At 40.6% G+C, this 14709-nt stretch overlaps 2 protein-coding genes across 4 annotated transcripts in view; one reads left to right on the top strand and one right to left on the bottom strand.

Annotated features, from left to right (window-relative positions):
• Nucleotides 1–12334, bottom strand: part of GLRX2 (glutaredoxin 2) — a 53619-nt gene extending 41285 nt beyond the window's left edge. For 2 of the 3 annotated variants that reach the window (XM_036919683.2, XM_036919679.2), the window contains exons 1-2: nt 12184–12331; nt 8833–8878 (exon numbers count right to left, since the gene is read on the bottom strand). The gene's annotated coding sequence lies outside the window, so the exon portion shown is untranslated. Of the gene's footprint in view, nt 1–8832; nt 8879–12183 lie in introns of all 3 variants that reach the window. The other variant, XM_036919685.2, reaches the window with a different exon arrangement.
• Nucleotides 12335–12429: 95 nt separating this feature from the next.
• The window catches only part of CDC73 (cell division cycle 73), a 127248-nt gene continuing 124968 nt past the window's right edge, over nt 12430–14709 (top strand). Inside the window, exon 1 of the mRNA XM_036919689.2 lies at nt 12430–12991. Coding sequence (XP_036775584.2) covers nt 12561–12991 — 431 coding nt within the window. The 5' untranslated portion in view covers nt 12430–12560. The remainder of the gene's footprint in view (nt 12992–14709) is intronic.

Consider the following 14709-nt stretch of genomic DNA (forward strand, 5'->3'; position numbering starts at 1 on the left):
CCATTAATGGTCTCTTGCATCTCGTCCATTCTGTTTTGAAGTCCTTCCAGAGCTTGTTTTATTTCTGAATTCTCCTTCCTTAGTTCTTGCATATTTCTCTGCAAGTCCATCAGCATGGTTATGACTTTTGTTTTGAATTCTTTTTCAGGAAGACTGGCTAAATCTATCTCCCCAGATTCCTTCTCAGGGGAAGATGTAGCAGATGCCGAAGCTGTCTGGGTTAGTCTTGTCTGGATCATATTTTTTTGCCTTTTCATGTTGACAGGTGCTATTGACTGTCAGCTGGGCGGGCCAAAATTTTCACTTACTACTGGCCTTTCTTTACTGGGGCAACTGCGACCCCTAGTGGCTTGTGTTGGGTAATTGCGTGTAGAGTGGGTCTTTGTGTCTTGCCTGGCCGGAAGGGAGAAATTTCCCTTTCTGTGGGCGGAATTTGTCTCAGGCTGCTTCTCTGCTTTCGCAGCGCCCCCTGGGGTAATGGATGGGGGGGCTGCTTGACTGTTTGCCTCTGTGAGGGGTCTCAGAGCTGTTGCCCAGGGGGTTAGTGCACCCGGTTTTCCCTGTAATTTCCAGCTGCTGTACTGTGACCTGGGTTGTTTCCGTCAAGCTGTTAATTCCCTGTCCCTTTAAGACTTTCAAAAAGCCCCTGCTTTTCTTTGTCACAGGGGCATCAGCTTCGGCACCTGCTCAGAGGTCTTACTCCCTGTTCCCCCAGTATCCAGGGCCCCCTGGGCACGCACTGTGTCTGCGCTCTGTCCCGGATGGCTGGGGCTGGGTGTTCGGCAGTCCTGGGCTCCGTCTCCCTCCCGCTCTGCCTATTGTTCTCCCGCCGGGAGCTGGGGGGAGGGGCGCTCGGGTCCCACCGGGCCGGGGCTTGTATCTCACCCCTTTCACCAGTCGCTGGGTTCTCGCTGGTGTAGCTGCAGTCTGGCCACTGTCCTGCGTCTTCTGGTCTCTCTTTTAGGGCTAGTTGTGTTTGTTGTATTTTCAAAAGTATATATGTTTTTGGGAGGAGATTCCCACTGTCCTACTCACGCCGCCATGTTGGCTCCGCCCGACTCGAAGCAGGTACATTCTTACCTCTATTTTACATATAAAGAATCCTTAACACGAAAAGGTTAAGTAACTTCTCTAAAGTTATACAGTTGATCATTTGGACTTTTAATCCAAGTAGCCTGATTCCAGAGCCCAGGCTCTCAATAACCATACTATATTGCCTCTCACAATAAAATATTTCTTCCTCTAATTAGTGATAAAAAACGCAAAGGCTAATAACATGAATGAGGCTGAACTTATTTTTTTTTCCTATTTTATATATAGACCATTTCTTAGAGCAGTTTTAGGTTTACAGAAAAATTTCACAGAAAGCCCATAAATGCTTCCCCTCACATACCATTTCTCCTATTACTAACAGTATACATTACAGTAATAAATTTGTTAAAATTGATGAATGAATATAGATACATTATCATCAACTAAAGCCCATAGTTTACATTGGAGTTGATTCTTTGTATCATCCAGTTCTAAGAGTTTTGACAAATGTGTCTTTACAGAGTAGCTAACTGAACCAAAAATGCCCGTTGCTGCATTCATTCATTTCTCCCCACACCCAAATCCCTGGCAGCCATTGATATACGTATTTTTTAATCAAATGTACGTCACAGTTGTTCAACATTCCCCCTCCCCTCCCCTCAGCTCCTGCCCACTCCCCTTCCCTTTGGTTAACTACTAGTCACTTCTCTATGAGTCTAACACTGTTTTGTTCCTTCTGTTTTGCTTTGTTTTTATATTCCACAAGTGAAATCATATGGTATTTGTCTTTCTCTGTCTGAAGCTACACTTATTAATGACAGAATTGATATCTGATTGCAAGTCTCTAATTCCAATGTTACCAACTTTCTACTATGCCATGAGGGCTTAATACAAAACAAAGACCTGTTAAACTGTTTACTGAAAGTGTAAATCTAATAGGGCATCTGACATGGCCGCAGTCAGAACAGTAACAGTGAGAGAAGTCAATACAGCCTCTACTTACTCACAAAGAAAAAAGCTGTCTTTGACATTCAGGACCTGGATTTAGAACCAACAGCTAGGCCTGTTAAATCATTTCAGAGTGTCTACATCAGGTAAGACCACACTGTGACCATGACAGATCACGACAAAACAAGACCACTCAGTAATCATGCTTCAACACATGCCCAAAACTGACTTCTGTGAGTGAGTGCTTCTCCTTTGTCAATTTCAGCTTAAGTTTCACTTCATTCTTCCCCCTATCTACATAAGACAAACTATGGGCTGGCCAAATCTGGGCCTTGATTCTTTGTACAGCCTTTGAGCAAGGGGATTTTAACATTTTTAAAAGGTTAAAAAAAAAAAAAGAACAATGAAGAAAATGTGAAAGAGAATATATTACCCAGCAAGGCCTAAAATATTTTCCATCTGGCAATTTACAGTAAGAATTTGTCAATCCCTGTTCTAGAGAAAATTAAGAAACCCAATCATAAAAGTACCTTTGCTTCCTGACAGGATTCAGTGTACAGCAAATCTCCACATTCTTGAATGCTCCCCCAAATTACCTAACATAAATCCCAAATCCTGTTAAGTCCTAATACCCTCTTACAGAGATACTGTATAGAAACATAACATGTGGTCTTCCTTGTAGAAAAGTCAATAGCCCAACTTTCTTTGATGAATAAATGTGTCAAGAGTCAGCATACTTGGGCCAAATTCCATCTGTGGACTGTTTTTGTATGACCAGAAAGCTAAGAATGGTTTTTGTAATTTAAAGGGTTGCTTCAAAACAAACAAATGAAGAAGAATATACAACAGACCATATGTTACCCACAAACCCTAAAATATTTACTATTCAGCCCTTTACAGAAAAGTTTGACCACTCGTGGTCAAGAACTGTAAAGAGTCTGAGATTGTATTATACTCGAAAGTTGACAAGTTAATTTGAAACAGTTTCATGGACGATGACAAAAAGACACAAGATTCCTGGTTCAGACACAAAGGAAATAACTCTATTACTGAAAGCACTAGCCAGAGTGCCAGCACCTCTGCACTGGTTCCTGAGCCCCAATGCCGAGAGAGAGCCGTGGATGGGCAGATGATACTAGTATATTTAGTGGGTTGCTTTCTAGAAGAACCCAGGGCTAAGTGCCCAGCACTTTTGAGCAAGCAGCAACAATTACAGCAAGATGCAATTAAACCAGTTCCCCTCACCTGGGGAGTGAGCCGCAGTCAAGGTACAATTACCTTGATGTATTTAGTTGCCTATTGACTTTCTACAGCAACTGCTCAGTATCAGAAGGATAAACCTTGCAGTCTGACACCCTCACTAAGAACATGCAGGGATGCTGAAGGCCCACGGTGGGTTGCCTCTCCCTGTAACGTGTTCCTGGTGGTCTTTGTTTCAAGATGACAGAAATGAACCCAAGATTCAGCTGAAACTTACTACCACAGACTGGGACCCTTGACTCTGGTTTGGACATCTGAATCTCTTTGGTCTCCTCTTAGCTAAGGCCATCATGCCTGGAGTGGGGAAATAAATTCTGAGCTCCAAAAGTTTGAAGTCTTTCATTCACATTGGGTTTTTCTTTCATGTTCTTAGGAATAAAGTCTCCTGGGATCCTTCTGTTTTCTCATCAGATTTGTATTGTTCCGTAGTGAGACTGACTTTTAGCCTTCCTAAGACTTTCTCCTGTGGTATGACTTGCCTTGTCTGTTGGAGGAAGACTCTATAGTAAGTAGTCAGGCAGAAGCCGTGCGAATCTCCTCCTTGAACTGGCCCTGGGGACAAAGGAGTTCAGAAGGTTTACTCAGACCAGTGTCTTTAAATCAACTTTGCCTTGAGTCTCCACTTAAAATTATATAAAGACTTCTGCCTTAGTCTTTTGTTGTGTCCCTGCTTTGTTTAATTTTATCTTTTTGAAGCAGGAGGTTTGTCCTGCTTCAGTTTGGTGACAGCCTCTGGCCAACTTTCAGAGACATGAGGGTGCACTGTTGCCATCTTCAGAGAACACTGCAGTTCCCATAGGGTTTTCTTCATTTTATTTTTCTTATTTTGGTATTATTAATCTACAATTACGTGAGCAACATTATGGTTATTAGACTCCCCCCATCATCAAGTCCCCACCCCACCACATACCCCATTACAGTCACTGTCCATGAGCGTAGTAAGATGCCATAGAATCACTACTAGTCTTCTCTGTGTTGTACAGCCCTCCCCCGGCCCCTCCCTACATTATGTCTGCTAGTAGTAATGCCCCTTTATCCCCCTTATCCCTCCCTTCCCACCCACCCTCTCCAGTCCCTTTCCCTTTGGTAACTGTTAGTCCATTCTTGGGTTCTGTGAGTCTGCTGGTGTTTTGTTCCTTCAGTTTTTTTCTTTGTTCCTATACTCCACAGATGAGTGAAATCATTTGGTACTTGTCTTTTTCCACCTGGCTTATTTCACTGACCATAATACCCTCTAGCTCCATCCATGTTGTTGCAAATGGTAGGATTTGTTTCCTTCTTATGGCTGAATAATATTCCATTGTGTATATGTACCATATCTTCTTTATCCATTCATCTACCGATGGACACTTGGGTTGCTTCCATTTCTTGGCTATTGTAAATAGTACTGTGATAAACACAGGGGTGCATATGTCTTTTTCAAACTGGGCTGCTGCATTTTAGGGTAAATTCCTAGGAATTCCTGGGTCAAATGGTATTTCTATTTTTAGTTTTTTGAGGAACCTCCATACTGCTTTTCACAATGGTTGAACTAATTTACATTCCCACCAGCAGTGTAGTAGGGTTCCCCTTTATCCACATCCTTGCCAACATGTGTTGTTGTCTGTCTTTTGATTGGTGGCCATCCTGACTGGTGTCAGGTAATATCTCATTGTGATTTTAATTTGCATTTCTCTGATGATTAATGATGTAGAGCATCTTTTCATGTGTCTGTTGGCCATCTGAATTTCTTCTTTGGAGAAGTGTCTGTTCAGCTCCTCTGCCCATTTCTTAATTGGATTATTTGCTCTTTGTTGAGGTGTGCGAGCTCTTTATATATTTTGGATGTCAACCCTTCATAGGATATGTCATTTATGAATATATTCTTCCATACTGTAGGATGTCTTTTGTTCTATTGATGGTGTCCTTTGCTGTACATGAACTTTTTAGTTTGATGTAGTCCCATGTGTTCATTTTTTTGCTTTTGTTTCCCTTGCTAGAGGAGATATGTTCAGGAAGAAGTTGCTCATGCTTATATTCAGGAGATTTTTGCCTATGTTGTCTTCTAAGAGTTTTATGGTTTCATGACTTACATTCAGATCTTTGATCCATTTCGAGTTTACTTTTGTTTATGGGGTTAAACAATAATCCAGTTTCATTCTCTTGCATGTAGCTGTCTAGTTTTGCCAGCACCAGTTGTTGAAGAGGCCGTCATTTCCCCATTGTATGTCCATGGTTCCTTTATCATATATTAATCAACCATATATGGTTGGGTTTATGTCAGGGCTCTCTAGTCTGTTCCATTGGTCTATGGTTCTGTTCTTGTGCCAGTACCAAATTGCCTTGATCACTGTGGCTTTGTAGTAGAGTTTGAAGTTGGGAAGCATAATCCCCCCAGCTTGACTGTTCCTTCTCAGGATTGCTTTGGCTATTCAGGGTCTTTGGTGGCTCCATATGAATTTTAGAATGATTTGCTCTAGTTCATTGAAGAATGCTGTTCGTATTTTGATAGGAATTGCATTGATCTGTAGATTGCTTTAGGTAGGATGACCATTTTGACAATATTAATTCTTCCTATCCATGAGCACAGGATGTGTTTCCATGTATTGGTATCTTCTTTAATTTCTCTTAAGAGTGTCTTGTAGTTTTCAGAGTATAGGTCTTTCACTTCCTTGGTTAGGTTTATTCCTAGGTATTTTATTCTTTTTGATGCAACTGTGAATGGAATTGTTTTCCTGATTTCTCTTTCTGCTGGTTCATCATTACTGTATAGGAAAGCAACAGATTTCTGTGTATTAATTTTGTATCCTGCAACTTTGCTGAATTTAGATATTAGATCTAGTAGTTTTGGAGTGGAGTCTTTAGGTTTTTTTATGTACAATATCATGTCATCTGCAAATAGTGACAGTCTGTCTTCTTCTTTACCAGTCTGGATGCCTTGTATTTCTTTGTTTTGTCTGATTGCTATGGCTAGGACCTCCAGTACTATGTTGAGTAACAGCAGGGAGAGTGGGCATCCCTGTCTAGTTTCCGATCTTAGGTGAAAAGCTTTCAGTTTCTCACTGTTAAGTATGATGTTGGCCGTGGGTCTGTCATATATGGCCTTTATTATGTTGAGGTACTTGCCCTCTATACCCATTTTGTTGAGAGTTTTTATCATGAATGGATGTTGAATTTTGTCAAATACTTTTTCAGCATCTATCCCATAGGGTCTTCTTAATGAAAACTGTCACTTACATGCCTAAAACCTGCTTCCCTCATTAACATTAACTTGTATGCTTATTCTCTACCTTGCACAACTGTACCAGGGACAATTTGGAATTACACTAGACACTGTGGCTACTTTTAAGAAAAACAAGATTCATTTAGGACATGCCTTAAAACAAAGAAGTAAGAAGCTCTTATGAGAAATTGTCTTCTTTGTACAAGAGAGAGAATTTTTTATTTAAGAAAAGAGACACCCCTCCTTCAAGTTTATATTTTGAAGATTAATAAAAGCTGGCTTTTTAATTGTATAGTTAGATAAAATTGTCAAGTGCCCAAGTTAATCTTTAAATCAGCTATAATGATACTCTTGTGTGTGTACATGTTAAAATGAGTATTTCTACATCTAAATGTTCTCTTCTCTTTTTTGCATAGAAAACATAACTAGCCTTTTACAGTGGTAATTTCATATTTGTCTGAGCTGGCTCCTTCTCATTCTGTTCTGTTTTCCTCTTTCTTAGAATACCTAAAGATTAATTGATGAATCAAACAGGAAAAAGTATTCAGTTATTATGTACTCACTCTAGGACTATCTAGCCCAGATAAACAATCTGATGCCTAAAAGAAAAAAAGTTATCCAATTCTTAGGTTTGTGAACCCTGTAAAGTGTACTTACTGAATAGACCCTGTTATACAATAACAAGATAAAAAGACAAAGCTTTAGTTAGTTCCAAAATAAAAGAAGAGCTTTTGGCATGATTCAGAGTCTTTAAATTTTAATTTACCATATAAAAATAATGTCAACACAATGTATTTTTTTATACAGGACTACGGTTAAATTTCTCATGATTTAAACTTCCTAACTTCACTATTTTGGTTTTGAGTTAAATAAACTATGGTTTATACAACATGACCAAAATTACATAAATGTATGTGGGTGTACATATATATACATACATAAGTTAAATATATAATTGTATTCAACTAATGAAATGTCTTTTTCAAAGGGTAAATTATATGGAATTTTTACAGTGCTGCAAAAATTATTTAATGTGTTAACTAAAATTATAAATTCCAGATCCTTAACTAACTTGAAGACTTTAGACAAATGATTAAGTTAACTAATAACTAATCTTTTCATGTCTGGACAATTTCTAACTAAAAAGCAGACAAAAAAAGATTGGTTACTAAACATAATTTTCTTTGACTCTTATTTCTTAGGTGGCAATACAAAATAAGCAATTGTCTCTGTGTGATAGTAAATATATAAATGTGCTTATTTTTACTACCTCAAAATGGTTAAAGTGATAGAAAATGCATATTCATGGATCAAAAATAGCTAAGCAATTATTAGTTTTCTGTCCTCTGATATTCTCTATTGTTTAGAGAAAAAGATGATGGTTACTTTGGTTAAACAGGGTAATTAATATGACTGGTTGATTACATTATATGACAATAATTACACAGAAATATAAGACTATATGGTAGACAATACATAGGATTTTCTGTTTATTGAGTTATTACTATTTATCAAGATGTTAAATTTAATATGATATATACATTGTATATTTAATATGTGTATGTTAAGATTATAGTTAAAAACTTTAAATACATTTGTATATTTATATATTCCATTTATGCCTAAATATACATATACACAAATATACATACAAAGATGTATTTATGAATCTTGTATTGCCCATATTATGTGAATAAGGTACAAAAAGAATAAAATGAGAATTTGGTTCTTTTTTTCCATAAAAGGATTCAGCTATTCTGTGCCCAAATTAGGAGAAATTCTTTTTTGTCACCAAAATATTTGTTAATTATCAGTGCTTTGTGACATATTTTTTAATCATTTGGAAATTATCCATCCTTATTTTTGAAAAACTTTAGTCCTAATACCATTGTTGTCTATTGCTATGATTTTACAATGTTGCCTATAAATATTTGTCTTTAGATACTTAAAACCATAGTTTACTCTAACAACTATTCTCAGTTTTGCTTTTTCTCAATTTAGGCCCTAGATTCAGAATAATGCCTAACCTCTCATCAGATCTCCCAAAACGTCCATTAGGAAACAAAAAGAATTGCTCCTTTACCCTAAATATGAAAGGACAGTAAACATAATTAAGTTTTCCTAGAATTCGCCAGATTAAAAAAAATTATTATGAGAAATGTTAACAAAATTTAGGGGAAAACTGACAATGCAAAGCAAGATTTATCATAGGCTAATTATAAATAAAGTGTTAATAAAAAGTCTTCAAGAACTATGCTTTTTAAGTTAAAAGAAGCCTATGAAAAATTTTATTTCCAGGATCTTCGATTAAAAAATCCTATTTTGTTTTTGTTCATGAAATGTCTGAACAAGAACTAGGGGTATTCATTCTTCAGAGGTTTATTACTTACTTCAGTCTTTCCTTAGATCCAGTAATGCACCCATCTTGTCCAAGAGCTGTAACAAATAGTAGTAAGGCATATGAAAGCTTCAGTTGATTATTCTAGGGTTTCCATTAAACTTAATTGTTCTTCAAGCCAGGCAAACATTTTTATTGACAAAAACCACTCAACACTTCTGAGCTAGCTGCCTAACCTCCTATAAAATACTGTGTTCTTATATGCAATTATCCATTACTATACCACTAGACCCAGTCACCGTCTCTCCCTTACCAAAAGAAGGGGAATGCCATCATTGCTTACATCTGTTAGGAAACTATCCATAATACACACACACCCCTCTCAAACTCTCTTGAATGTGTCTGATTTAATTTTGTTTGTTGATAGTTCACACATGAAAAGAATAATTAATAATTGCCAAGAGGACTATGTTATCACATACTCAAATTTGCCCTTGAAATATAAGACTCTCCCAGAACTAAATCAGTGCAAATACCTGATTTCTCTTACCTGAGCCCAGCAGCTGGTCAAAGTAAGAGTATGCATGTGTGCATATGTATTAAAAATATATATTTATATGTACATATGCACATGTGTATTCCAAAAGCATGCATACACACACACACACACACACACACACACTGTTGGGTAGTCTATGACCTTGGAATGCTTTGAAAACAAAGAAAATCCCTGACCCCCACAGAAACCTCTATAAAATGGACAACAAATTAAAAACATGTAGATGCATTGCTATTATCTAAGAACAGAGCTATTATAAAAGTACATTTTATCCAGAATGCTTCATGGTATTAATACAATAGCAGAGACAAACTGACAGTGATATGGAACCAACATTAGTTGGGTAATTGTAAGGTTATTGCTGAGGAAGTTTCCAATGTGCATCCTCTTAGCCAAGGACATAACCCAGGAAATAGACAGAAGCCAAAGCCTTGAGGCCCGGCTGAACACTGCCAAATAGATTCACACAAATTCCTCTAGCAGTAAGCTATGAATATGTTCAGATTGTTGTTTCTTTAGTCTCAGGATGAGCAGAGGCTTTTCCTTGCTGGGGAGATACAGCTCCCCATCTTTATTTTCCACAAACTTTAGGAAAACTAAAAAGAATAGAATCCTAAAACTAAAATTAGCAAAGCTCTCAGAAAACTGAACTTTCATGACCTTCAGTATTGCCACTGGCCTTGATGGCAGGAAGATTTACCCACTCTGGGACCCACAGATATCTCCTCATGAGTAAACAACTAGACCCCCTCCTTACCTGCATTTGAAAAAATTACTTCGAGCCCTAGATTCTATCCATTACTGAGTAAGTGAATAAATACTACGATTTACAATGCCTCCAGGATTATCACTACCAGGTTCAAGCTGCATTTCCAAAATACCTACTTAAACAGACCCTTCTGATCTAAAACCTGGAGATTTATTCATCTGAAAAAGACATCAGAATATAATTGCCCTTGCACATTTTTGGAAAGGATTTTATAAGGTACTGTTAAACAAAGAGCACAGTGGTAAAACTCTAAGGTAATGAATGATCTTGAATCCATGGTTTCCAACTAAAAAGATGTACCACTTTGTCCTGATTGCTAGACATTCAATCAGGAGATTTGATCAGAGAATTCAAATTCTTGAGGAGATGACGACTAGAGAAATGGACAGCTTTTACCCAAGACAAAGAAACAAGACTAACCTTCCAACTTTTTTGTTATTTTCTTTTTTTTCGCTTCTACTGCTGATTTTGCCTCTTACTGTGTTTTGATACTAATCTTATTTAACCAACTTAGTGGGGGTAATTGTCGGGGATATAAATAAAAAAACAATGATCTACAAATTTCAGCCCTTTAACTGTCATAAGCAACAAATTACTAATGACATATATTAATATATTTAGTTTAGGAATCATTACCCTCATAATCATAATTTATTCCCAAAGAGAGACTCTATGGTCATTGCTGTAGACTGTTTGTGTGACCCACACCTTCATATGCTGAGATCCTAACCCCAAAGTGGTGAGGAATGATGCTTCAGAGGTGATTAGGACCTTATAAAAAAAGACCCCCGAGAACTCCTTTTCTCTTTCCACCATGCGAGGATGCAGTGTGAAGACCAAAGTCCATAAACCAGGAAGCTCACTCTCACCAGACAGTGCATCTTCTGGTATCTTGATCTTGGACTTTCTAGACTCCAGAACTATGAGAAATAAATTTCTTTTGTTTATAAGCTACCCCGTCTATGGTATTCTCTTAGAGCAGCCTGAATGGACCAAGAAATAAAATTAAATATTATTTGAGGGAACCACAGTTCACTCTCCTATCATAAAACCTTGACTTCATTGAACTCATCTATCCTTTCATTAACATTTTCTAGGAGCCAATAATGTGACAAGTAATGTGCTAGACACTAGAATATGATGACACAGGTCTACTGTTCTTTGGTTTTCCTAGGGGATTGAGCAGGCCAATACATTAGTAAGGGCAGCCAAGTAATACTGAATGCTCTAAGCCCAGGTAGAGCAGACTGTGTACGGCGGATTATATAATAAAGGAGTAAGTTCTTTACAGTGTGTGCTTTTGGGGTGAGGTCTAGAAAAATACCATAGGGTTGGGAACATTTGCAGAAAAGACAAAATTTTTCAAATTCAGTTATAAAATGGCTATAGGTAGTATGGATGTACCTCACAGTTCTCTCTCACTGTAGTACACATAACAAAAATCGACTCCTTTCAAAGCAGGGCAAGGAATTTGGTTATGTCAATCATGAGGTTTTTTTTTTATTCTTTCTGCTTTAGTAAAAGGAATAAACATTACTGGCCTCACGGGATATGTTTGGTTTAATGTATACAGGCCCAAGATACTGAATTTATTTCATTGTTTCCAGCATGGAAAGGCCACCCTTGAGCCTTCCGAGGGCCAATTAAAAAAAAAAAGAAAATAAAAGCAATATGGAAATGTTCTAATTTGGAGATTTTGAAGTTTGTGCTCTCTAACTTCCCCATTAGCATCTTGGGACACAGACATTTAAATGCACCCCTTTACGGTTTGCAGGCAGAAGGCGCCAGTATGGAAAAGTCATCATCTAATTAATTGAGCGGAGGAGATCCAACCAGCAATTTTGCTGGTTTGCTAGACGATTTCATCTTTTCTCATTCCAACTCAACTTTCTTCATTAACCAACTGATGGCGTGAGAAGGTATGCAACTTGATCCAGGTAAAACAGTAGCTAATAAACATCGGTGTCCGGGGACTGATATCCCCTGGAACTCGGTATTTTCCGCTGTAAGAATATACTAAACAAAACACAACCCCCAAAGGACCGCCCCCTCCCCCGTAAATCCCAGACCCTCACCCGTCTATAGGTGCTCAATCGCATTCCCAAGACCCAGAGGTCATTGGCTAGACCTGGGTCCAAGCTGGACGGGACGTAACCTCGGCACTCTGCAAACCGTTCGCCAAGCTCCTTCTCGCAGGAGGGACCCCAGGCTCTCCGGCCGGAAGACAGGCACCAGAGCAGCCCCGACGCGCGCTGAGGCTGGAAGGAGATATGACGTGAGCCTCCCGGCCAGGTGCGCGCGCACGTACTGCCCGCCGCGAGCGCGCCGCGGGGGTTTGAAGTGCGTTATTTGCGCGCGCACGCCGTACGCGGGCGCGGCGTCTCTGCGCTCCGAACTTCGCGCCGGGAGTTCGCACCCGAGTGGGAGGCTGAGAAAGGCGTTCTCCTGATCGATGTTGGCTCCCCCTGGCGGCAGCCGCTCAGCGTTGACGACGAGCGCTCAGGCGTTCTCCGTGGGCAGCCCGGCAGCGGGGCCTCGCCTCCCAGCGCGGGGTCCTCGGCGGCCCGGGCGACTGCTACCCTGCTGCTGTCTTAGGAGCGCGGCCGCTGGTGCGTCTGCTCCGGGCTGGCGGTGGTGGCGGCCGCGGCGGCAGCGGCGGCGGCGACGGCGGCGACGGCGAGGAGACCGGGGACGAAGGGGGTGGGCGCGGCGGCGGCGGCGCCCGGGGCAGGCGGCGGCAAGGGGCGCGAAGATGGCGGACGTTCTCAGCGTCCTGCGACAGTACAACATCCAGAAGAAGGAGATCGTGGTGAAGGGGGATGAAGTGATCTTCGGCGAGTTCTCCTGGCCCAAGAACGTGAAGACCAACTATGTAGTGTGGGGGTGAGTGCGGGCAGCCGAGGCCGGGCGGCGGAACGAGCTGGGCCCGGGCGCCCCTCGCAGGCCCCTCCCCCGCTTCCCGCGGGCTGGGGGACGGCGCTCCGGGCGAAAGTTTTCTCCAGGAGCGAAGCCGCGCTGCTGGGTGCGGAGGGAGGGGCGGAGCTCCGCGTGAGCTTGTTCCCTCGGTGAGGGGTCCTGGAGCCGAAGGCCGGGGCGCCGTGGGCGCTGCCGGCCGCCCGGCTCGCCTCCCCCTGCCCGGCGCCGAGGGGCGTGCGGGCGTCTGAGCGGCAGCCGCCGGCCCTGGGCGTCGCTTTTTGTCCTTCGCTCCGTGCGGCCGCGGCCTGTCCCGGCCGGCCCCCGGAGCCCCTGGGCCGCTCCTCCTCCCGTCGTTCCCTCGAGGAATCGACTGTATGAATTAGGACGGGAAAGATACCTGGCCGCTTTGGAAGAGTCAGAATCGGTCCGAGAGGTGAAGGCTGGAGTTTCTCAGGGAGAAAGTTACTGGCGAATGCAGTGAGCTTTACAGACCTGAAATCGGTGGGCGTGTGCTATTTAGGAAATGTGTTTTAAAGGGAAATGCTTTGGAACTTGTTGACCCACGCGGGGTTTTCTGAGTTTAAGTCGTTAAGGAGAACAGAATCAGGTCCGATAATCGTTTGCGGCCTCGTCACTGACGCCGTTCTACGGTGTACCCATTCGGGCAGCTAGAACCTTGGACTAGAACTTCTATACTCATTTTGATTGGGAACAGTGGGATTTATGAAAAACGAGGGGAAATTTAGTTGGCTGATTTTTAGTTTTTGGTATCTAGGGCTTATGATTTAATTAGCTTTGTGAAAATTTTAATGCATTGACACCATTTTGAGTTTCCTGTACTTTATCCTTTAAAAAGAATTTGCAGAGAGAATTAAATTTAATTGGCGTTTTAACTGATCCATCTTCCTTTAAATATGGTAAAGGAGTACTCAAGGGTGTGGGGCGGTCAGTCTGAGAAATGGAAGTATTCTTAGAACCCTGGTTCCTGCCTCAGAGGAGGTTAACTTAATCAGAATAGAGGCGATGAAGCAGATTAATTTAAGAATTGCACCTTGCTCTTAGGAACAGAGCAGTCATTTCTATTTGGCCTGTTAGGAAAGGTTTTATAAATGTATGTTTGGCATGTCGCAAATTTTTTCTTAGATAAATGAATAAGCTTTAAAACATGGGTAGAAATTCTGAGGATGAAATGGTGGGTTAGGTCTTCCAGAGCCGGGGAGCTAGCTGTATGCCTAAAGGCATGAGACCTGGAAAGGAAATGTTGTGACAGCAACTCAGTGAAGCCAGTAGTGAAGAATGCTTAGGAGAGTAGATTTAAAACTTCAACAACAGTGAATCACACAAAAATATTTTTATTTACTATTAATCTCTGTGCACATGTAAATATACTCACATTCATAACATTAAGCAATACTTTTATTGCATGCAGGGCTATTATTTTGCTTTTCTATATCATAAAAAAAAATGTTGTTACCCATATATTAGATTTCATAGTACAATAATTGATAGTGATGTGTGGTTTCTATATATAGTGATATATATCGATTTAGAGAAAAGTAGAAATAGGCTAGAAAAGTAGATTTGGGGCTGATTATACTGGGCAGTATTCAGATGGATGGAAGTAACTGCCACTTCTAGATGGGTAGAGTGTAGTAGGAAGGGTGAGATTAGAATATTAACATTTC

This window comes from Manis pentadactyla, chromosome 19 (genome assembly GCF_030020395.1).
Source record: "Manis pentadactyla isolate mManPen7 chromosome 19, mManPen7.hap1, whole genome shotgun sequence".
NCBI lineage: Eukaryota > Metazoa > Chordata > Mammalia > Pholidota > Manidae > Manis > Manis pentadactyla.